Here is a 25,326-nt window from a genome sequence, read left to right as displayed (position 1 = left end):
GGTCTCCATAAGTGAACCAAGCCTCTAAGTCTTTTTTGGACCTCATACAATGAAAGGCAGATAACTGAACAGTGCTATTATAAATTATATGAACTTTATATACTTCAAGGAAGGTATTTCGCATGCTTTACTTTGACAAAGCTCCTGCTGACTTCCTGGGAAACCTTGGCTATGCAAAATGTGGCTTGTGATCCTAGACTAATATCCTCCACGTAGTAAGCATCACTAAATGATGCCTTCTGAAATTATATCATTCTTTTGGGAGGCCTCACTGGTCACTGAATAGTGATCCTGCTGCTCTTACAGCATGTTGCAAGCCAGACACTTAACAAATGGCATTTGAAAGACTGAGTCAATTTACCCCTGTGTCTTAAAGTGATTGCAGAATCTTTTCAAAGGTTTATCTTTATGATAGCATTGTAAATACAAAACCGAGATTGAGAGAATTAGGAAAAAAAAGCCCCAAGTTAGAAAAAACGATTTATTAAGTAGTATCATATAAATAACTTGTTACAAAAATCAATTTGCAAAAAGGCAAATTCACTCTGTCTGTGAGAAATTGTTGTTCAAATTGGTTTCTCATTAAATCCTTAAATTTCTTTCCCCCCTGCCCCCCACCCCCCAAAAAGAAGCCAGTACAGTGAACAGGAAATATAAGGGAGAAGAGTGCACACTTGCCATCTGACCATAACAAATTGCCCATCCACGCTGCAGAAGAGAGAATCATTCCAGCATGGGTCCCTTTGCAACACAGGGAAGCTTCTAGGTGTAAATCTCTTGGGTGACAAAAATCTTACTGCCCGCAAACGTCCCTCTGTGCTGAGCAGTGACCAGATCCATCCGATGCTGAGGCTCCCTTGGCATAACCAGGGGATGACATCGCGGGAGACTGTGTGGCTGGGGCATGCCAGCAAGTAAATCTTCCCAGGCGGCGGCATCAGTTTCAATTTATGCTTGGAAGTATTTTTAATCAAAAAAAATCAATACCGAAAAGCATTTATTTTAAGGGTTTAAAAATCACAAATCGCAATAGGAGTTTGCCAGATTGATTTCGCTCAGTAACACAGTTAAGATGCACATAGCATTTATTATAAGGCCTTTCTTTTAAGTTTAATTTTTCAAAGCAATGAAAGTAATCACAGAATTAAAACAGTACAGTGATTCTGAAGAGTTTTTTTATGTGTCAAAATCCAGAACAATTTTGTGTTTGCAGTGTCGTTTCTTTGTTGTGTTCACCTGAATGCTTAATAATTCTATACATTTGTTTCTTTAATAAACACTAAAGTAATAGATCATAGAAAACTAAAAGCTTATAGAAAGTGTCTCCAGGTATATTTACATAAATAGTGCAGTCTCGTAGGAAAGGTCAAAAGCCCATGGGGGTGGAAAGAATTTCTCTGTATGCTGGACTTAAGCTTTATATGTCAAATTGACTTTGTGGAAGGAGAAATTTGAAGTTAGCAGCTCCTTTTTTTTTTTCTTTCTTTTTTTTTTTTTTTTTTTAAAGAAAGCAAAAGACACATGCAAAAAAAAAAAAAAAGCAGGTTCTGTAAGTAACTCTATGCATAATATGACAGCTTTGTGGCTTTTAAGTGCCACGGGACTTGCATGTGAGTGATTACCTCCCCCCACCCCCCCATGCAATCCACTTTCTGTTCTTCCTCCTGAAACTCCCAGTTCTCTGACTCTGGTACTCCCTGTAACTCCAGCCATGGCTTTTGCATATCCACTGCTGAATTTAATGAACCATTTGGGGAAAGTGTTTAGCGTATGACAAACGCAGGTCTGGGCTGAAAAGTGTAATATCGCAAAGTGATGGGCAGGATCAAGGTTGTTTCAGCTGTACCTAAATAAAACTACTGAGGGGAGAGACCAACATTAAAACATTGCATTGGCTGCTGTGTTTTTTGCCCTCCCTCTGGAGCAATGCGTGAGGCTGTAGACATTAAATATGTTTTTGTTCCTCTTCTTTAAGTACAGAAACAATCTCTAAGAAAACAAGTCTTTCTGAAGACTAAACTGAAAAAAACCCAAAACCTGTTGTAGCTTTGATATTTATTGGAGGAGGCTGCTGTTCACAGGTCTGGAGGGGTTAGAAGAAAACCCTGCCATTCACAACTTAATGACTTAGTTCATACTCATTGGAAGCAGCGTAATGACTGTTAATTTGTCAGCTCTCATTTAACAAGGGAGCTCAGCCTACAGTGTTTAATTGAAACACAAATGGGCAGGGAATGGCAGCATCCAGTTGGGACAGTGGTCTTCTGAAACACTTCAATACTACTTAAAACCAAAGGAAATGTGGAGGGATTTAAAACAGATGGTGGCAGAAAGAGGTAACACAGCGGTGTTCACAGAGTTACCTGCTCAGAATCACTGTCCATAATTCACCCTGCAGAAGGCCGTCGAGATAGGTCTGCTGCAGAAATTTAACACGTTTTAATAATAATCATGACAAAGGGACTTTCTTTCCTAGAGAGCTGCATGGAGTGGCCTGGATTTAATTTGCTTGGTCTGAAAAAGATGATGTCTGTCTCTCTACCCGTGCAAATCTCCCTCTGGCTTATGTAGGAAGCGTGAAAGTGTTAGAAGTGACCGTGCACCATTGGCCCTGCTCAACATGGATAAATCTGGTTTCGAAGCATGGCCAGCTTCCAATGTGCATTATTCCCTTCTTTTTATTCATACTGTACATGTGCAGACACACATGCCCAAAGCCATTTGTCCCTTCTCTACTTCTTTATGACGGTTCTGCTTTTTATGGTACTACAGATACTCAGTTAGTTGGGTTTTGTGGGATTTTTTTGTGACAGAGAAATGGAAACGTTGTGCCTTGTAATGGAGCCTGCTACTTCCAAAACTGGATTGTTTGAAGGTTGCCTCTCCCATTCACACTTAACCTGTCCATAGAATGAAGTAAGACCTGACAACTAACAAAATAAAAAATGTCAGAAAAATATATCTGTTTCTTAGGACAAATTTAGAAAATACTGCAGTTGGTACAGGTGAAGTGTTGTACTCAGAATCTTTCCCAGCGTTTGTGGTTTTTTTTGTTTTTTTTTTTTTACCAGCGATAAGTAGAAAACACAGACAACTTGTTTTTTCTCGTGATTAGACACAGCTCTGTCTATGTCAGGTGTGGGAACACATCCCAGTCATGCAGTACTGTTGGTAGAGCCCTGTGGAAACACCCAAATTCCCTTGTCTGGAGCTCACTGCATGTTTCTGCCTCAGCTCTCTTCCAAGTGCTTGTCTACACGGAGAGATGTCCTGGCACAACTGCATTGGAGGTATGTGCTGCCGTGTCTCCCCACACTGGTGCTGCTGTGAGATAGAATCAGTTTTAACCTGAAATAATAATTTTTCTGGAGTAAAAAAATCATTTTTCTGGAATAAGATGGCTGGTTTGGGAGCTGGGATGAAATAGCTATACTAGAAACCTTATTCCATTTCAAGTGTAGAGATGTTATTGTTCTGCAGTAGCAAGGCTGGAAAAGTCTCCCATGTGAACATGCCCCTGTTTCATGTTAACTCCACTGAGTTCCTTGGTACCTTTTAATAGGTACCCTGGTGTTAGATCAGATGTTTTTACAAATTAAAAGCCAACCGCATTGCTCATCTCTCTACCTGGCTTAGCTAAACTTCATAATAATATTTCTTCTTCTCAAATACATGTGGTTTTAAGAAAAGCAGGCTTAAAACAGCCTTGAAACCCACTTCATAGCCCATAGTCTAACACTTGTTTATCTATGAGTGACAATTCTAGCATTGTTAAATACTCGGTTCTATCATCTAGCACGCCGGCATGCAACAAAGTGCAAAGAAATACTACTGCAAAGTTTTGTATTCACTGCAATATGGCACTTTCAATATTTAATATGCAGTACTGATTTTATAAATTGCACTTTGTGGTACTGCCAAGCAAGAAGAAAAGACAGAATTGAACTCTTCTTGCTGTGTGAGAGATGCTAAATCTGTCTAATTTGCAGGAAAAACTAGACCTTAAAACCTAGATGCATAAATAATAATTTGGATGCAAGTTTGCCTTGAATTTTCCTAGAAGAATCCATTTGCTATTCAGGCACCCTATTTGTGGTGACATAACATAATTTTATATATAATATATATACACAACAGGCACGAGTAGCCACTCTCTATTATTTACTGTGTCACTCAATGGACAAGATAAAACCAGTTTTCAATTAAAAGAAAAAAAAAAAGAAAAACAAAAAAAACCCCTTGCGCTTGGACTGCTACTAACAATCACTAAATCGGACAAAATCACTGTACAACCATAGGAAAGTAGTTACAAGGAGATCAGCGATCCTCCCGTCTTGTCATTCCACCCCAAAGAGCGACCAATGCAAGTTTACCTGCAGGGTGGCCCAGCCCTTTCGGGGTGCGAGGTCTGGCTTCGGTCAAGCGACGGTAGGTCCCTCTTCCCCACCAGCAGCTCGCCGGGCTAAACACGCGTGTGGTCCCACGGCCGCCTCTGCCATCCCCTCCGCACACGGATCTGCTTCCTCGGGGCCGGAGGAGGGGAAGGGGCAGCTCACTGGCTCGCCTTGGGCGTCCAGCTGGACGCTGAGGTTGAGGAGATTCGCTCGAGGCTACCCCACGCAGCCAAGGGTGAGACACAGGCGTGCGTTAGGGAGCCGTTTGGAAGAGCCCCCGAGGGATATTCTGCCTCCACCGACTCTGAGGAGAGCAGCCCGGAGTGAGGGACCTGGGACGGGTGACGCTGAGCATCTGCTGCTCCTCCACGTGGCTGAAACCCAGGTGGTCCCTCCTGGGTGCCAGAGCCGGGCTTCGGCCAGTTCGCCTCCTGGTTGCTCTGATTTCAAGGAAGCTAGGCTTTCAGAGGCTTTTATAATCTTAAAGGACTGAGGTGCCCTCCGAAGGGCATAACAAGGGCCTAGTCATGCCATTGGCACCGTGACGGGCGCGACAGGCGCAGCCCCCCTAAGCGATGGAGTTGGGCACCTCGCTCTGCTGGACTGGAGCACCAGGAGAGGTCTCCATCAGGGAGACTGGGGGCTCGGGACCCTTGGAAACTCTGGGCCCCTCCACTCTGAAAACCCATCTATCTATCACGCTGGGCTTCTGCAAGCCGTTAGCTGCCTTGCCCTAAACCTATAAATGTGCTCCCCACCGCAGAGGAGTCCTTCCCAGTCCCAGCTGGGCACCACAGCGTGGCTGGCTCGTCCTCTTCACTGTGAGCTGGGTCGCAAGACACGACGTTACGTCATCGTGCTTGTAAAAGTCTAATGCTCGGGAACCTGACTGCTCTCTTTAACTCTCTAGGAGTGATGAATTCAAGGGATTAATTCTTCATCCCTTTTAATTTTCTGTTTATTAACTTTTTTCCCTTTTCTCTTTATTTTTAGAGTAAATTGGAGCTGCTGTTTAGTTTTCAAACTGCTTCACTTTAGATTCGGGGGAGGGGGAAACTAGATGCATGCTTGTAATTCTGGTATTAAATATTGTTTCAAAATGAAATAAATGAGATTAGTTATGTAAGAGGTATACTAAAAAAAAAAAAAAAAATTCCTTCTTTCCTTGGCACACTGCCATGGGCTGTGTCCCTGCTTTGGGATACAGGGTGGCTTTTAGCTGCTGGAATTGGATATGTCCCATGGCAGTGCCTTAGGGTTTTCTCCAGATAGCCTCTCCTAGCTGGCTGGATTCGAAGAGCAGCAACTGCATGCGTTTCACAATCCAACAGAAATACTTAGTGGTGCACAAGCTATAAAGAAAATTGTTTTGGCCTGAGACTATGGCATCTTCCTCCACCCTACCCCAGACAAAAATTACTTAGCTTGGCAAAGCAGATAAACACACCACAGAGAGACTTGTGATTAAAATTTTACCTTTTGGTGAAGTCTTTAACAACCCTGGCCCAGTAATTTACTTTTAAAATGAGTTATAGTTATAAACCCTACTTTTCAGGCCACTGGAATGACAATTGATTCTTGCTTACTTGTACATTCAGGGCTTGAATCGGGGTGGGGGTGGAGAAAACAAACACCTGAAACACGAGAATTTAGTTCCTCTGGCAGAATGCCAGCATTTTCCACCTCTAAAGCATTTTCCAAACGACTTGGATAATTCTTGCAACATCCTGATGAGGTAGGCATTATTTCCCCACTTTACAGATAGCGAAACTGGGCAGAGAGTCAGTGGGGAAGCCACCCTGGGCATCCCGGCAGGGAAGGTCAGGACAAAAGAAGCACTTTCCTCCTTTGCGGTTGCTCCTTTTGCCCCAGTGGGTGGCAGTCCCCTTGAGGCTACTGCTCCCCTCCTGCGCACGAGAACAGGCAGAAGTGGATGGCTCGGAAAAGCCTGACTCCCACCTCCCCAGTGCAGTGGCCGTCGCTGAACTGATGTGCAGGGGGAGGCCGACTGAAGAAGTACAAAGAAAAACACAGTTATGATCTGCTACTTCCTCCAAGTCATGATCTAATCTGGTGTTGGATTAGATGATTTTCCCCATATCACAAGGTAAGTCTGGGTTAGAACTGGGAAACCATCTAAGAATTGGATACTGGGGCTACTGACCACACACACATGCACGCACACGCATCTCTCCAGCAATGCTAGGTCAGAAGAATATATACATAGCAGTCAATGAACTATATATATATATATGTATGTTAGTATGATTCAGTGCATTGGGGGCAATGGTGAGTTCTAGAAAAACACTTAGGTTTAAATGACCGTTGGCCTTTCTACCCTCCTCATGAGTAAAATACATGTTTGAGGTTTTTTCTCAGCTTACTCTACTTGTATAATAAACCTCCATTCCATCACCACTACTTTTGACTATAATACATAGGGTAAACTAGGGTACCTCATTACATTGGGATGTGCAATACACAATCGGCAGAGCAGTCGTCTGAGCTGAATAGTCCAAATACAAGTAAAAAGAGCAAGTGAGCTTAAACAGTAATATACTCCAATTTACAGTATAAGCAGAACAAGTAAAAATATTGCTCCCCATCTGATCCTTTTTTTTCCCCTCCACTACTGCCGTGCCTGTAAGATTGGCTTGGTAAACTGGATGCACTAAAAAATAAGAATTTTGCCTCTTGGAAGCTCATAAAATGACGCTAGAAAAAGTTTTCTGATGGCTGAGCCACACAGACTGCAGTCATTAGACAATTTGAACGGGTAGAACAGAGAACCCCTTCACACAGCTGTGGAGAAATAGAAAGAAATAGCCACTTCACATATCTTAATGCTGTTTCTGAAAATGAGGAAGGGAAACAAAAAAGAAAAAAAAAGGCAACATATTAAGAGTCTTTGTCACTGTCCATTGCGCCATACATATCTGCCAGCTTTTTAAACCGAGGCCCCCAGTCACTGAGGTAATCGTAGTCCTGATCTCCGTCCGTAGTCACCGACTCCAGGGAGCTGAGGGACTCGGCCACAGAACCATTACCTTCGTACGCGTAGGTTGCTAACGAGTCATACGGGGGGGCAGTTGGGTCTGTATCATTTTCCTTTAACCTTTGGTTAATGAAATCTCTGACATCCGTGTTATCTCGCGCTGTTGCAGTCCGCCGTGGCATAAAAAGTGTTTCGGGCACAATGTCTCTGCGTAATTTATTATCGTCTATGGCTTCGGGATTCCTCAGCGTGCCGATATCAAATGCCTGGGTGTCTTCCTCTCCACCACCTTCATCATTATAACTGACAATGTTGTCTCTGATGTCTTCTTTGGAAATAATCAAAGGCTCTTTTTTCCGCTGCCGTCTCAGTGCTGTAAACAGCACCACTGTAACTGGAAACAAAAAATAACAGGGGAAGCGAAAGGGAAAGATTAATCCCTAATTCCATTAAAACCCAGAAGAAATGCGGCACCTCTGCTCGAATTCGAAGTCTTAAAAGATGTTTTGCAAACATGCACATCAGGTTTTCAGACTATGCTTGCTCTGCCTGTGAGTACCTTGGGAGATGAAATGGCATGGATATGCACAAGGAGAAAGGAGACGTCAAGCTTGTAAGAAGCCAAGTGGAGCGCCTTTTTGTCAGTAGGCACATTTTCACCCAGAGTCATATAGCAATTTTGTTGCCTTGAGAACAGAACTAGCTGCATGAGAGTTGGGAAGGAAGAAATGCTTTCTCCAGAATAAGTATCAGGTGTTATTTACCTTGAACTCCTGGGACGAGATGCAACTTGTGCTATGGACAAGGCTAGTATCTACTGGACTATGACAAAAGGTTAGCAAAGCTGCATTTCAAGAGAAGTAAATCTATTCTCCTCTGGAAAAAAAGTTTGGAGTATGGAGTGGATTGTCAGCCAGCACAAGGTCCAAGTTTTCTTAACTCCCCTGGCATGTTTTTACAATGTACGTCACCTTAAAAAAGTACAGGGTTTAAGTGTTAGACTGATGAGATATGGTAATGGTATTTTTTAATCTGCCAAAGGCATGAGATTTCTCAAACAGATATTTTATGCCTTTTGTTCTAAAGTGTGTGTGTGTGTTTACATATATTTTTCATTTATTTGGAGGGCAGGAACTCTTTCCAAGGCCCTGATCCAAATTTAAATATTTTATAATGGTCACCAGTACTGTTGAAGAAGTGAGCACAGAGGGTGGAAGGGGATATGTTCAACACTTTATTTCCTTTTGAAGCTAATTTCAGATTTCTTAGCTGGATTCTACCTTAAGATGGCAAATGGTTGAATATTTACAAATGAACAGCAATCACAGCTGAGTGATGATTCTTTGTGCTGCTGTGCAAAAATGCAGTAAAAGAGAATTCTCTTCCTTAAGAGCATAAAGCTGTGCCACTATATTGGAGGACTGGGGGAAGGTCTATGTGAGAGAACAGAGATAGCTGGAGAAAATTTTGGAGAACTTGAAAGACACAGTGTTGATTTTGAATGGGCTTCCAGAAGAGCAACCGGTAGAACGATCTGAGAAAGTGTAGGGATGATAGTTTTTGCATTGAAGGGTTGCTGAAGTATCTCATTAACAAAAAAGGTGTTACACAGAACATGCAAGGATGAGACTTTGATAATTATGTCACATCTCTGATACTTGGATTTTCTTATTTTGTGCTGAACTTGCAAGCAAAAAAACCCATTAGAAGTTATATGTTAAAGTACATCACCTTTATTTGCATGTCAGTTTTTAGCAGTATCTGAGGCCTCCTGATAAGCTGCTAGACTTACTCAAACTGCAAATAAACTTAGTAATTTACAGGCACTTTTTGTTGTTGCTAAACTTTAAGTTGTGGTTCAGGGCTGCCCAGAGTATTGTTTTTCACTCAGTAGTGGTTGCACATGCAAACCCTGCAACCAGCCTGAAAATAGAAATTTATATAGCTGAGTTAATTGAAAATCTGCTTATGGTGCATGGTGGCGTGAGCAGTAATTGACATAAAGTGCTGCTTAGCACACAGAATCAATTATTTTCGATTGACATAAAACAGGAAATCGTTTAATGTCAGATTGATATTAATGAGCACAGTTGTACTAACGAGTACAAGACTACCTGCAGCATTAGATTTCTTTTTCTGGTAAGGAGCTTGATACAAAGTGAGCTCAACCCTTAGAGGCAACGATACCATGTTTTGAAAAATGAATTTAATGGTAAATTAAGGGTAAGATTGTTATTGTGGGAATCTTTTCTGAAAATGGGATAGTACTTACTTGGGCAAGCCATGACTATATTGTTGAAGTCTGAGAATCACAACATGGTCTTTGACTCATCACTGGAGAGGGAAATTTCATTAATAGTAAAGATTGGGATGAATCCGCAGTGGTGATGAGCATGTCCAAGGAAATTACGAGTATGGTAGAAAGAAGCAGAATCACTGAGGAAACACTTTCTCCCGTTTGACCCTACTGCTATAAAATTGGTCTGACTCCTGTCGTTCCTGGCCAGACACTAACGGTGTCTCCCCAAGAGCTGCCTGTGTTGTATTGTACACTTCTCCCCAGATGAATAGACTATGGCTAATGGCTGAGGGACCAATGGGCTCTGTTTGCTGTACAAGAGGGGTGGAACCTGAGTGACAGGAATGTGAGAGGTGTTGCAAGCTGTCCCTATTTTTATATAAAAATAAACGTTTACCACCTGTAAGTGCTTTAGCCAGAGATCTCTACATCCTCCACACTCAGGATCCAACCCCTTCATATTCACAGGTGCCTGAAAGAGAGAACCCTGCAGCTTTTGAGAGAGTGCTTTAGTACCCAGACCATTTCAGCATCCTTTTCCAGCAGAATGGAAGCAGCGAGAGTTGCTTCTCCTCAGTTTAGACACAGGAAGTTAATTGTTTAAAACTAAGTTACCTGGCCTCCTTCTAAGGTCAACAGAAAGAGACGGACACCTGCAGAAGGTGCATAGTCTGGTCCACTCCAGATACCAGTAAGGGGATAGGATGATGAATCCCCACTCTACAGGTGCCTGTCTCTTTCCATTGACCGGAGGATGCAGCCCAGCTGTGTCCTCTTGCTTGGCCATTGCTAACTTTTAGATAACTAAGATTAGATAGGATGTGTTCTATACACCATATCTGTAGCAGCCCTCAGAGGAAGAAACACATTAATATAAACAGAGGATAAAACAAGGATGTCTTTGCTTTGCTCTTGTCCTAGCCTTGGTATAATCACTTGTAGAAATGCAGAATAACCAGGAAAGGAACAAAATGCTTCTGAGCTACTTACCAAGCAATATAATGATACAGAGAAGAATGGCAATAAGAGCCCCAGTGCTAAGACCAGTAGGATGAATCAAGGCTTCTGCATTACAGGACAGCATCTTTCCTCGATGGTCACAAGCACATACTCGAATAGTCACCGTTTCAGTGCTGCTCTGGATAGGGTAGTCATTGTCTGATATTACCACTGGCAAGAAGTAGGTACTCATTTCATGCCGGTTATATCTGTTTTTTCGGGTGAAAATCCCTGCTGTGTTGTCTGGAAACACAAAGCATGCATCAAATCTTCATCTGAAGACTGAAACAAGGATGAGATAATAAAGAAAAGTCTTCCTAGAAATTCACCTCTGTTGTCCTGTAGTGTAAAGTTTGAGCTGCTGGCTGCCTCGGGAGCTAAGGAGAATGAAAACTGATGTCCACTGTAAGAGTCATCTTTATCAACAGCACTTAATGTTTGTATCAGCTGAAACAACAAGAACAAAATTATCTTTAAAGTCAGTGGACCTTATGCTTATTTATGTACTCTAGGATTGTAAAGCAATCTTATTGTATTAATTTTTTCCTTCTGCTTTAAGGCAGCTGCTGCTGCTATGGCGAGGTAAAGAAAAGTGGTCTGTGTGCTGCTGATGCTGTTTAGGATCACCATGCTATTGTGTCCTGTACCATCAGCCAGTAACATAATGAATTTGAAAGTTGGCAGGAAAATCATGTTGAATTCAAGAGCAGGCTTGGGTTGATGCCACTCCAAATGGGTAGGAAACCTTTGTATGTGACAAGCAATAGAGATGAAAAAGGTAAGACAGTCCAAGCTGTATATTTATCTACGCAAATCTCATGTCACAGGAGTTGTTTGGCTGAACCTTCCAAATTATCTGCTACTTTGAACCATTTAGTAATAGGACCGGTAGAGTGAGAGTTATCTGGCAGAGAATAGTTATATCACAGACAGGACCTGTAACAGTTATGGACTTGAAATTGTTTTTGAAGGAGACAGTGGAGGTGCCTGAATAAAGCAGAGAATCACAGAATAAAAATGAGTCAGGGATAACAAGGTGCAGTACAGAAAACAACAGTCTAAAACATACTGACACATTAGCTGAAAGAATACTAAGTGTAATCAGGTACTATGCAGCCACTGTTTAGTTTAATTTTGCAAAACTGACAGTTTGATGCAATGCAAAGTATACCTCTTGATGAGGTGATGCAAGAGTAACAGCAAAGCTCAATTAATTTGGAGTATTTTCTTAGTACAAGCAGACAACACACCTGTTCTGCCTTCGCATTTTCACAGACGAAGGTCTCATAAAACATGGCAAATTCTGGAGCATTGTCATTTACATCCAAAACCTTAATGAACACTGGGACACGGCTGCTTTGTTTTGGGTTGTCTGAAATGATAAAACCAGAAAGAATAGAGATTTTATTTAGCCCAGCTACTGACTCAGTGCAGGAGAAGGAACGGACCGACTTAGGGGGTCATTGCCTTAATTCTTCTCATTCACAACACTCCGCTTATATTCGGTTGATTTCTGGGGAATGCGTTATGGGGTGAATTCCACAAAATCGTGCTGTGTTATCACTACTCTGATTCTGTGTAAGCTAGACAGTTAAGATTGGGTAGGAATCCAGGATTTACACATTCCTTTGAACACTCCAAGTATGATTATGAATGTATGCATGATATATATACATATATAAATATAGTACTGGAATTAAATTTAATCTATTTATTAGCCTAACTGATACAGTTTGGTGGCAACAAAGTTTCTAGAACATAATCCTTTCCTTAACTCTGAAACAGGAAGACTGAAGAGTCATGAATTTGGGATTGAGTGGTTTTTTTCCTCTCCACCCTTTATATATAATATTCTGTCTCCTACAAACCTCATGACAGAGTTCCTTAGGCTACCATGATTACCATTATGTTATATAAATAGTAACTGAGGCTGTGATCACAGATATTTTCTAATCTGTTGTGAATTGATTTGGCTGATATTCCAGAGTTAACACTAAAATGTACCAGCTGAAGAATATAAGCGTTCTGTAGAATCTGCAGACCCCCATATGTGAACATGGTTTTCTCCCTATAAGGACTGTACGGTGCCAAGAGATTGAATTTGACAAGGATATTCCTGAGCATAAAATACTGATGAAACTATTGTCATCTTTCTAGATAAAAATAAAAACATTTGGAAATGCACCACATTTTATAGATCCTTCCTTTTCCTGTTGCACTATTGGTCCTGTTGGACCACTCCTTTTCCTGTTGGGGGAGACAGGCTTTAATCATGAAGATACACAAAATAAATAAGAAAGAAAGGCAACAGGCATCAACCTTGTCTAGGAGCCATGAACAGTGAAAGAGGCAAGATTCAGAGGCAAAAAGTCACATCATAACAACCACTGACTCCTGAAAGGCACAAGATCTGCCCCCAAACTAATTTGTCATCACCAACCAAAAGGAAACCAAGAGGCATTGCCAGGACATGATCTGTGCTCCCTATCACACAAAAAATTATCTAGGCCAGGTCATGCAGACCTACCCACCTCAGTGCCTGGGAGTATGTGGGTGTGGGAATGTGAAAGAGTAAAATCTATGAGGGAATGTGTGTGATTGAAATTAGTTTCATTTAAAATAAATACCTTCCCCCTCCCCTTCATGAGGGCTCACACTGAGTTTTGCTACGTTAACTTCCTACCCTTGTTAATATAATTTATTAATGCATTTTAATCTATGATACAAGTGAAAAAAAAAGTGCAATAAAGTATAGAAGGTCTAAGACTCTGTATGCTTTTACAAGCATTCATTATAGTAGCTTGTTGAGTTAGGCTTTAATAAAAGTCCTATTACTGTGTTTATCATACTTTTATAAATTTGAAAATGCCTTCTACAAAATTGGCACTGTATATTTGTATTACAGAGTTCAGTCATTTGGACAAAATATTGTGCTTTAAAGCTCCACAGCCCCATTGAAGTTAATATGATTCCATTAGGCATAAACCACTTTCTAATACAAACCATAGGGCTAAATTCATTCAATGTCTAAAATAACAGTTTATGTATAATATAGACTATGCTGAATTCTATGCTGAAATACATCAATACAAATGTTGAATTTTTATAATAGGCAGAAATCAAAGGTACTTGTTTGAAGTCACAGGACTATTGGCAAGACTATTTTATAAGGGCATACCTTTCTAACAAATACATTCAAACATATCGGCAAATGTATTTCTTCTCCTCTCAAGAATTACGATTGTTTTCTTTCCCGCTTTTTGAACCATGAACTACTTATTTTCATTTTGATTCTCATGATGTAAAATAATACTGTAATAAATAGAAGCTTCATAAAAACTCTATGGACGTGGGCCTTTTTTCTGATTTACTGGAAATGTAAGTCAAAATATACGCATACGTCTTTGAGTCTTCTTTTGTCATCTTTCAAATTATTTTTGCAAACTAATGGATGCAGGTTAATTTGTTTGCATTATACTTTAATTACTGCTGGGCTTCATCTCCAAAACCAGCTCCACAGACTCAACAAACTGCTTAAATTTACTCATCTCTATAGCTGTGTGTTTTCTGTTTAGCCAGCAACCAAACTGTTGAAGTGGGTTTTTTTCTGAATACAGCCTCAAAGTCCTGCCAATATTTGATTTTACCCTTAAGCAATAAGTAAAGAATATTTAAAAATACTCTGGGAATTCTCTCTGGTAAATCGGCTGTAATTCTGCAGCTGTGAATCACTAGCCCTGTGTACTCAGTTTTATTGCCAGTTTGCCTTCTGACTATAGCAGATGTACTGACCTAGTGTTTCACTATTCGTCTGCAATATTCACAGAATGATTCTCCAGGCTGCTGAGCAACTGCAGCTCATACTGGTGAAAAAGAAGAACATTAAAAAATGGAGCTATCTACGCTTACTGACAATTCTAGACAATTAAAGGCAAAACAACTTGCATATTTTCTTTTTTTTTTCTACTGTAAAATGAAATCAAGAACAGTCATCTCTGAAAGGTGTTTTTCTTTATGACTTTATAATTTTTTTAAAACTTTTTTTATATCAAAGGCAGCACCCATCTGTCTAAACACACATCCTGCCTCTAACTTGACTGGATATTTCTTTTAGATTACTTCAGTGAAATATACCTGGAGTTTGATGTGATGGTATGTCACTGAGAGCAGTGATTAGCTGGAATTTAGTGGAATGGGACTTTAGCTAGCCTTGCTAGAAATTACCAATTTCAGCTAGGAACATTAAGCAGTGGTGCTTTCCAGTCTAGTCTCTTGAGACTGAAACTAATGAGGTAGCCTGGATCAGACCAAGGCTTGTTTAAACAGTAGCTGCATTTCAAACATGAAAATTTCCTTTGGAAGGCATCTACCCCAGTTATGCCAAATTTGGTCTAGGCTCAGTGAAGCAGAGCCTGGGAAGTAGCTTGTTGCAGCCTGGAAGGATTCAGACTAAAGAGGTATCGTAATTAAGACAGAAGCCTGTGTCAGACACAAAAGGTTTAGTTGAGAGGGTTTGGCCCACTAGAAGGTCTGTCCTTAGAGAAGGAGGCAAGGAACTAAAAGAGTATCTCTCATAGATGCTAAATTGGTTTTCAGACAGTATACAATTGTCTATACTGTATATTATTTCAGCTCTGCTGGGATCAATGCAAGTGTGCTTCCTAAATGTGCTTGCTATTCTTTCCTTTTTAGGTGTTTATTTTTCCCCTCCTCCTCTACCCAGGAGCTCAGTCTACAGTGTACAACTCTTGACCCTAGATCACTCCTTCAAAGACTTAACAGAAACACAAACACCCGACTAACAGTCAGCCAGAAGTCAGTTTGGTATGCTGAAACCACATACCTAGCGTTAAAACGTGGAAACTTTCAAGAGAGGGAGAAAACCGTTAAGACACATCATTCCTGTAGGCTCTAGCCCACTACTCTTTTGCATAACCCCATCTCCTTGCCTCAACAGCATTGTTTCACATCAGTTTTCAGTTTTAAAAAGATCTACAGAATAAAGAAATCTGGAGTCAAGTACTCCTTAGTTACACTCTTCTCACCATTCAGCAGCCAACTGAGCCATATACCCCTACACACAACGTAAGAAGGTAGAGCTTATATTGTCTCAGATTATGTTCATAAAAAAAAAAAAAGCCATTTAGCCTCTGAGTTGCACAAAGACTTTGTGACAGTTATAGAACTGGTGTTCATATTAGATCTAGCTACCATTCTGCCACGCTTCGCTATCATAGGTACTGTGACTGCAAAAACAAATAGAATTGCATTCCCTAATATTTAAGCATGTCACATGCTTGCAGTTAATGTATTAAAATAAAGAGGATGGTTTATTAAGGCCATCTAGCATACATGCCCTTATCTAGATCCCTGGCATTTCAGCTCCTAAAATCTACATGGCTAGTATTATCACAAGATTAGTTCTTCTGAGCAATCCTAAACTAAGTGACAGACTGATTTGTAACTATAGCTCATAATTTTGAAGGATGCAAAAGAGGTTAAAAATGGAAAACCTTAAAACTGTTTAAGATCTGGGCACCTAGCTCAGCCTAGCCACCTTAGTCTTACTTGAAAGCACCCAGCCTGTGCTATATTCAGTCTGGATCAGACTGAATTCAGCCATGGAATGCAGTTTGGCTTTAAATTATCTTGCCTGCTGCATGCCAATTTCACAATTCAACAATCATGTTCAAAATTAAAAATGGCTGTTACTGATTAGAAAACGCAGAATTGTTACTTATCCTCCCTGCTCAGCTAAGTTACGTCTTCATGAACTGTGTCCCTAGTAAACACAAAACGGCAGACCACCTCTCGCAGTTTCCGCTTCTTCATTAGTATCGAGTGGACTATCCATATAACCTGACATCTGTCCAGCCGTGCTTTCCACACGCTCAGCTAGAAGGCTAAATTCATTACATCAGGCACGGCAGTGGTATTTAGGTTTGACTTACTGATCTCTGCTGCTATTACTGTAATGTTGTGCCATAGCAGTGTTTCCCGGTCAAGGGGTTTTGAAGTGAATATCGAACCATTTCCTGAATTGATGTTGAATACTCTGTCCATATCAGTGTGTCGATCTACAGAGTACCTGCAAATACAGAGACAGGGGTTAGGCGAATGCTTTCCTTTTAATTTCTGTGTTCTTAAACCATTTTCTAAGACCAGACATCAAACAGCTAGTAAATGGGGTTGCCTTTTGTTTCCAGTGCAGGCTTCAGAGTCTTTATATATTCACACAAAGAGCTAGTTCTGAGCTACTGGATAATGACACATTGGAGGTTTGACTTAGAAGGTGGAGCATTGTCACTGAATAAATGAATTACTGCAGAATTTACATACCTCTGAGAATCATCAAAGCTTTGTTTTTAGTGAGAAATGTGAAGTCTGTGTCCTGAAAGATATGAAGTTTATTTTAAGGCTGAGTTGGCTTCCCCTTTATAAAACTCTCTTTTTATGGTTTGATATCTCAACTATTTCGAATAATTTCTGATATAAAATTTGACAGCTGGGGTGCATTTCTGCCTTTCACTTCCTGGCATTTAAAAAGACTGTCCTGTCCCCCCCAACAAGTCAGCATGGAACAGAGCTTCATTATTCCACGGTACATACCACATAAAGGTTAGCTGTAATTCATTAAAACTAACATGCTCAGCCCTGCTTGATGGTATCTAGATGTGAAAATGCATGCTAACAAGCTCTGGAGGAGCTCAGAGTCTAAATACAGATTCAAATTTTCAATCTGATCTTTTGCTTTTTTCTGCTGAACTGAATCCAACTTTAAAAGCAGAACTCTCCAGTTCGCGGGAGAGGGTGCGACCACCCTGATCCAAATGCTGTGACTTGGTTTCATCTCTCATGAAGAGCAAATTCTTGCATAAATTACAGAGGGTTTGATGGAAATACGTCTCTGATGTTGCTAAAGCAAGAATGTAATTGCATGATTCTGCTCCTGTTTCAAGCCCGAATGTGTGCTGATGTACAGTCCAGGATAGAGCCTTAGGAAGCCCCATGTGCTCCCTCGGTCTCCTTGCAGGCCACGTCAACGGAGACAAGGCAGCTACTGCTGTCCCTTGTGTCCAGACAAGGATAAAGATACGGCTGAGCTGGTATGCAGTCAGATGAAAACTGGGCCAGGAGAACGACTGGCAGAGTTTACTGGCACTACAGAACTGAGGGGAATGTGGAGGCTGAAGAAAAACTTCCGTCCCCTGCTCTGCCCTAGGAGCAGCTGCGTGACATGTCCCTTATTCTGCACAGATTTCCCAGTGCCTGTGCAGTGTCTCTTAACTTCTGAGAAAGATCTTGCATGGATGAAGGAAGGAGCAGAGGAGTCCAACTGAAACACGTGGTTCAGACAAAGGAAAGATCTTGCATGGATGAAAGAAGGAACAGAGGAGTCCAACTGAAACACGTGATTCAGACAAAGGTTGAAAATTAACTAACTTGCTAATTACCTTGTAACTGCATTTTTTTTTCTTCTTTGCAAGTAAAAAAATGGCATATAATATCCACAGCAAATTAGACAGGTCTTATTCTAAAGTAAGAATTTTAGCATAGCCTATCTTCCTAAATAAAACTATAGCAAGTATTAATTATTTGCACTAATTTTTTTTTTTCTTTTTCCACATTAAATTCTTACGGAAACAACCAAATGAGATTCAAAGGTACTTGCACAAAAAGCTAACCTTTTTTGGTAGGACTTGCACAGGCACACCGTGCTAGTTTTTCAGGAGTCAATTTAGTTTTTATTTGCTGCTGTCACTTGACTAAGAGTACCATAGTTTCAGCTGCACAAAGTCAACTGTGGTGTCGCTAACCTAGTTCCTTTATACAGCATTGTAACGTTACCATCAGCTTGAAAAGAGTGTGTGAGAAGGTAGGTAATAGGCAGCGCTGACTGATGGGACAGCTCCAGCAAGCTGTGTTGTTTTGTCCAAATCTAAATAGTACATGTGAATTTGATGACTTAGCTGAAATGTTTGATGGAAACAAGTTTATACAAACCAGTCTGACTCTCTTCTATTTTGACAAAGTAAGTATTTGATATGGTAAACATTTCATTTTAACTTCCAGTCATTCAGGCTTTTATATGATATTATGTTGGTATTTCGTGAATTCAATTATTTTTCAGATATTCTGTAGCTCATTTCCATATCTTTCAGCTGAAATACTTTGGTATTTCCATTTTGCAGTAAACCTAGATTTTGCATTCCTATTTGAAATAAAATATCAGGATTTTCCATAGATTAGCTGTTCCAGCCAACTGTAATAGTGTGTTTCAGGCTTTTATTCAGCAAGGTATTTAAGTAAGCAACTAGCTTTAGGCATGTGTTGTCCCTTCGTTTGTTTTTTTTCTTCAATTATGCTTTCACTCATGCTTCATATTATGAATGGACTTAAAATATCTTAATGCATTAGCACATTTTAATGCCTTGGCATATTGTAATCTCAACCTTTACTTTTTAAAATTTCCCAAATTCAATCTGTGGGACAGTATCTGGAAGAAATGGAAAAAAAAAAAATAAAAAAAATGTTCTGGACTTTTTCTGAGCTTACCAGAGCTGTAACATTGAGGACCTCTTCTTCAAGATATGAAGAATTTTAAAATATAAGGCCTTGTAAAACTGTATGTATATTCAGTCATTTGTACATGAGAGTTTTGTGGAGAGTTAAACTCACAAAAAAACCCAAAACCAAACAAAAAAACCCTCAGAGAACGACTTCTTAATGAAAGGTTAATTTTATTTCTTCATATCCAAAAGAAAATACATACAAGGTCAATGCAGTTAAAGTATATTCTAATTATACCATTAACCCTGGTCTGGAATGATGATTTTAATAAGCTAGACTGTCACTTCTCTTTCTCAGTTTGTATAATCCAGTCTCTTTTGATCAAGGACTGTTAATTATGTCGAATTGATGGTGATTCTGACTTATGGATCATAACCTAGTAAGAATTAAGCAGACAACATCAAACTCATTTTTACATTTATTTAATGAAATTACTGGTGTGTATTAGTCAGATTTCAGGACTTCATCCCTTTCAAATCTTGAGGAATTGACAAGCTAGGAAGTTAAAAGGTGTCTATGTAGATTCCAGTCTCTCCTTGTACATAACAGGAAGAAGGGGAGGGTGAAACAGAGAATCTAACACATGCAAATATGTTGTCAGTAAAATACACAAACAAAATTAAGCCTTACATTTGTTTGCAGATCATTTTCATCTGGGATACTTTAGTAAATCAAATCACAGCAGGGAGACAGTTCCAGTGACTGATGAACTTCATTATGCCTCTGAGGAGTTACTATAGCAAAAAAACTCAACTAGCAATTTAAAAAGATCTGATGTACAATACAGCAGTGCCAGTTGCAGCATTATTTTTTTCAGTATGCAGCAGTTCATAATATTTCTGTTTAGATCAAACACAAGCAGAATGCAAAACTTTTTTTTTTATAACACAGCTGGACAGTGGAGTGTTACTCGGGAGTGTAGTAATGTCACTACGCATGGATGCATATTCAAATATAGCCAAACATCTACTGGTGTAATTTTTTATTTTCTTAATGTCATGTCACAGCAAAGCTTATTTATAAGGGCTGGACTGGTGAAATGCTCTACCAATACACAGGTCATGAATGATTATGAAGTCTTACAACTGGGGCAGGTATCTGCTTCATATTTTGCTATTGCTTCATTGTCTTCTGATGTTCAGCAGCTTGCTGCCTAATGTAACCGCAAGTCAGGAAGATTTGTGGGTCAGGAAGGGATGTGTGTGTGAATTTTTCATAATGCATTTTCATAATGATATTGTGAAGGTTTCCTTTAATGGAAGATCAAAGGGGCTTTCATCTAACAGAGTTAGGGCTCAGTTTGTTTAAAAAGAGAAATCTTCCCTCAAGTAGAGGAGAAAATGGAAGGTTTTCATTGTAATATCAAGTGTCTAAAGATTTTATTTTTAACCGTCAAAAAAAATTGACAAGCAAGTGACAAGTCATATATATACAGTCTAATTGCATCTTCCCTGAAGCTGAGAGTGAAAATCTGATTTAGCATCTCTATTGCATGATGGAAAAAAAAAAAAAATCACCCTGTCAAAAAGATGCAGACTCAACCCATGCCCCTAAATTCTAGGAGATACCCAAGACATTAGCACCATAAAATTACATTTATTGCAAGCTAACCTCTCTCAGGCTACTCTTCTCTGCTGATTTCTTTCCCCTCTTACTGATTTTCATGTTTCTTCTCGCTGTGTTTATTTCTATTACTCTAACCTCTTCCTCATTTTTCTTTGTCTTCTCCTTTCACCTTGATTGTTGCATGCTATTAGAGTATAAAGGAGACAAGTTTTCTGCTGCACTGCATCAATTTTGACACCTCTGCTAAATTTTGCTCAATAATTATCTGATACTTTAATATGCAAAGTACCTATACCGTATTAAAGGACTGCCCTTTGAAAGATAGGTAAATTTTAGCACACACATTCAATTAACAGAAAAGAGCCAGTAGGCAGTACTCAACAATGAACAGCATAATCCCTATCCACTGTAAATCACTTGTAATTAGGAGCTGCCGCTGGTGCAAAATGCAAATGGTTGTAGTTATCACCACAGGAAAGCAGAGGGAAGCAGGGAAGTACTCCCCTCACTCTCCAGTGCCATTAGATAGAAACAAGCAGGTTCATATGAAGACTGCAAGGGGCCTGGGTGTCACCCCAACCAATTTTTCATCTTCATGCTAGCGTGCCCATGAAGATATGCTATAGAAGGTATTCATGCTCTCCCTGGGCTTCACCAAAGTCAGCAAAACATTAAGTGGTTCTTTAAGTTATGATGCTCTGCTAGTCCAGAACTCAATCTAATTGTTGCGTGTCGTGATATAAATGAAAGCAATCCTTAATTAAAATTAGAAGGCTTAGTCTTGAACAAGAATTCACACGCAGGGCTTGCATGTAAACTGAAGACAGAGCAAGTTTCTGCCAGAAACATTTTAGATTCAGTTTCTTCATCTAGGAAATTAAGATGATAATATTTACCCCTCTCACAAGATGAGCTGAGAGCTTAAAATTTACTCATGCCTCATAAACATTGTAAGATATCTTGATGAAAGATAGTTGTTTGCAGAAGTGCAAAGTATTGGTGGATTGGATTTTTATTAAACCTGCATTGTTCTATTTTGATCTTAAGACTACTATTGCATTTCCAAGGTGCCCAACCCAGAGACATGCTGAAAATTGACCTGGATTTAATATTGCTGTATTTTTCATTTCCTCCTCTTACTGCCTTGTCAGTAGCAATGAACTTTAATTAAAGCAAACAACTCTTTAAAAGTTCTTTTATACTCTATCCAATATGACTTAAGTACTCCAGTATGTTTTCAAATGTACTGAAACAATATACCTGCTAATTAACAAAAAATGAAAGCTTAGCTTTAGCTTCTCCAACCTTAACACTTCCTCCACTTCCTCTAAGACTAGTTTATTGATTCATGGCAAGTGTAATTTATGAAGTCCATGAGACTGATTTCTTATCTTATTAACCTTACACTGATACAAGTGAGATCAGAGTCTGTGTGTGCACATGAGCTGCTTTTAAGGCATTTCTACTTGCAGTTTAGAGAAGGTAAAAGTGACCTCTGTTAAGTAGGTCTGGAGGGATGGGAGAAGAAAGGGCTGCTCAGTCAGCCCCCTGTCATACAGCCAAGAGGATGCACTGCACTGCACTGCACTGGAAAATCTTAAAGGTGGAAGGAGAACACTAACATCTTAGTGCTCTCTTTGCAGTAAGTTCTTCCATGGTAGAAGTAACCACAAACGTTAGTTACTGAAGAGAATAGGATATAATTTAAGATGCAAGGGCCATGCAAACACAATCACACATACCTAGATATGCTCAAGTGTGAGAGATCATTTACCATCTACAAGACTCCATATTTAAGCACATCTGAACAATTTCATTGTTACAAGTGGGGGTTTTGTGTGCTAACACGAAAAAAATCAAAATTAGAGCTGTAAAAAATTCACACACAACCTGAAATAGTCTATGCTTACTTGACAGGGTTCTTGGCAGCATCTGGATCCTGAGCAGTTACTGTTCCTATCACACTGTTTATTGGAACATCTTCTTTCACTTCCATTATGTATGCTGGTCTGCTGAACACAGGGGGTTCATCTACATCCTCCACCTGAATTCTGACTGTAGCTGAGTCCTTGAATGGGCCCAGGTAGAGGAATCGAGGGTCCACGTGAGTATTGGTAGCTTCCACTTTCAGAATATACAGGTTTTTATTTTCAAAATCCAATGCCTGGGAAGAGAAAAAAAAAGTTTGAGAGGTCTGTGAGGATTGCTGTCGCTTGCAGCCAGATGAGCCAAATGAGTAGGGGGATGTCATGGAAAGGCCTGTGCTAGGTAACAGGCGGCTGAACGGGAATTAAAATGCCAGCAAAAAGGACAAAGACAGGACTCTGTGCCACTGGTGATACAGTGTAGAAAAAACACTTTTTCAGGGAATTCTATGCCTGGAACTCCTAAACATCAATTAATCTTTCCTTCTCAAATAGTCTTAACTCCTCATGCCTTTTATTCTGTCATTTTTGGCATTTTGATCTTTTCTTATCTACTTCTTGCCCCTAAGCACCTCACGCTAAAGGGGGGAAGATTTTCTAGGAGCTGCTTGTTTAAATATTGGCATTCCATCACTGAAATGAAACACCGTGACATCTAGTGCCTGGACATCCAGGACCACCCATCAAGGAAAACATTATTTTATGATAGGCTATGACTATATCACACTCTTTTAAAAGTATGAAGAAGCAGCATTTAGCGACTCATTGTTACAGTACTTAGAGAAACGTGGGGAGAGAGTAGTCACCCCATTTTTCCATTATGTTGTAGAAGATTCACAGCTTCTGTCAGCAACAGACAGAAATGCAAACAGAGTTAGACTGATATCATAATCAGCCCCTGGCAGGCATCTCCTAAAAAACAAGTAATGACAGGTGTCGTACTGATATCAACAAGCAAGTGCATGTTCGGAAAATCTACACAATGTCTATCTAGTGGTGACTGAACTTGAACTGATGGAGGATGATATCTGTAACCTTATCAAGCTTGCCTGATAACCCACTGTAAACAATATTTCTCAAACCTTTTCTGACAGCCAATGTGCAACCTAGTAGATGATGTCCATTGTGATCCAGCAAGGCACTGTGATTTTTTTTCTAAAGCAAAAGCACGCTGATGGATTTATTAATTAGTTTTACAAAATGTGATTCAAAAGAAATTTGTCTATCTACTTTAATGCTTTACAGCTAAACAATTCAACACCTTCTGATAGTGCAAAACAGGCAATGTCATACTCATTATTTCTGTGGTGTTAACACAGCACCTTCTAGTAACTGGGCAAATCCCGTAAGCATCACAGGGAGAAAATCACAGTTGGATGGTGGTGACTCCTTGAGTTATTCTGCAGATATGTTCAGACTGTAGAATTTTTTTCTCAGCTCTATCCCACTCCCTAGGTTATTTACTCTCTCAGGTCCTTCAAAGTATGTGCACTGGTTTAGTAAAGGAGGGTATAAGAGGAAGGATTCCAATTGCTTGTATAAAAGAAACTTTACATAGGTAATGTAGAGATTCCTAATAGATAGCATTCAAATTAATAAACAACACACGTTGCACTAAAAGTGGAAAACAAATATGTGCTAGATAAAGTATTGAGTGGTATTTCAGAGGCTGGGATTAAGTGTTTTGTGTACCTTTTTGACAGTTATAATTCCTTCCTGTGTGTCCTTGTCTGTGGTAATTCCAAACATGTCATATCCATCCCCCTCAGTGATGCTGTATTCAATCTCTGCATTTTCATCCACGTCAGCATCATTAGCTTTTATCCTGCCAACTGGTGAGTCAGGTGGCGTAGACTCAGGAGCTCTGAACTGGTATGTGCCTACAGCAGACAGAGAAGGAAATTTTGTCAATCGGTCTCATGGTACTTTGGACACCAGCTCTCATCCCGCTGTCCAGGCTGGGCATGCACAGATGAGTTAGCAAGTCGCTATGTCTTCAGGCCTTCTAGGCAACAGCCTTCAGCTTCTGCCTTACTTTCATGTGGATAAAAGTAAATAATTTTTCTATCTATTTGCTAGTATGAAGGATGGACTTTTTTTTTTTTCTCCTACATACATATATCTTTAGCAACGTATGTCCCCTTCTAGACATTACCAGGGTGTCTGTTGGCCATATCAAAATTGTATATGAAAAATGTCTTGAGGCCAAAAGAGGAATATTAAGAACTTCCAGAGGCCAATGCAGCTTAGTAACACTAAAGCCAAGTGCAGCGCAAATGCCTATTAATAAGGCGCTACATTGAATTCTCCTCTAAAAAAACTCTACTTAGGGAATGTTGGCATTATGAAGCTGTATCTTTGGCTTTTATATTGAAGACGCTTATGTCCAGAGATGTATAATTAACTCATTGGAGGCAGAGTGCTATATTTTCTCTTAAGTTGCTCTAATTTAAATGGAAACGCTTTGCCCACAGCTAAGAACAGACTTTGAACTCAAATGACAAGTTGCTTCCAATAACTTTCCCAGTGACTTAACCGCCAAAGCTTGCTGATTTATCTGATAGTATCTGCAATTAT

The 25,326-nt window shown here is 39.9% G+C and overlaps 1 protein-coding gene across 1 annotated transcript in view; it reads right to left on the bottom strand.

Moving 5' to 3' along the window:
- Nucleotides 1–467: 467 nt before the first annotated feature.
- Nucleotides 468–25,326, bottom strand: part of CDH6 (cadherin 6) — a 107,589-nt gene continuing 82,730 nt past the window's right edge. The window contains exons 7-13 of the mRNA XM_069808921.1: nucleotides 24,442–24,629; nucleotides 22,735–22,988; nucleotides 16,639–16,775; nucleotides 11,938–12,059; nucleotides 11,017–11,134; nucleotides 10,679–10,930; nucleotides 468–7,783 (exon numbers count right to left, since the gene is read on the bottom strand). Coding sequence (XP_069665022.1) covers nucleotides 7,293–7,783; nucleotides 10,679–10,930; nucleotides 11,017–11,134; nucleotides 11,938–12,059; nucleotides 16,639–16,775; nucleotides 22,735–22,988; nucleotides 24,442–24,629 — 1,562 coding nt within the window. The 3' untranslated portion in view covers nucleotides 468–7,292. The remainder of the gene's footprint in view (nucleotides 7,784–10,678; nucleotides 10,931–11,016; nucleotides 11,135–11,937; nucleotides 12,060–16,638; nucleotides 16,776–22,734; nucleotides 22,989–24,441; nucleotides 24,630–25,326) is intronic.

The sequence above is a fragment of the Haliaeetus albicilla genome, chromosome 21, assembly GCF_947461875.1.
Source record: "Haliaeetus albicilla chromosome 21, bHalAlb1.1, whole genome shotgun sequence".
NCBI classification, from domain to species: Eukaryota; Metazoa; Chordata; class Aves; order Accipitriformes; family Accipitridae; genus Haliaeetus; species Haliaeetus albicilla.
The sequence above is the reverse complement of the archived record's forward strand: the minus strand, read 5'-3'. Positions and strand labels throughout refer to the sequence as shown.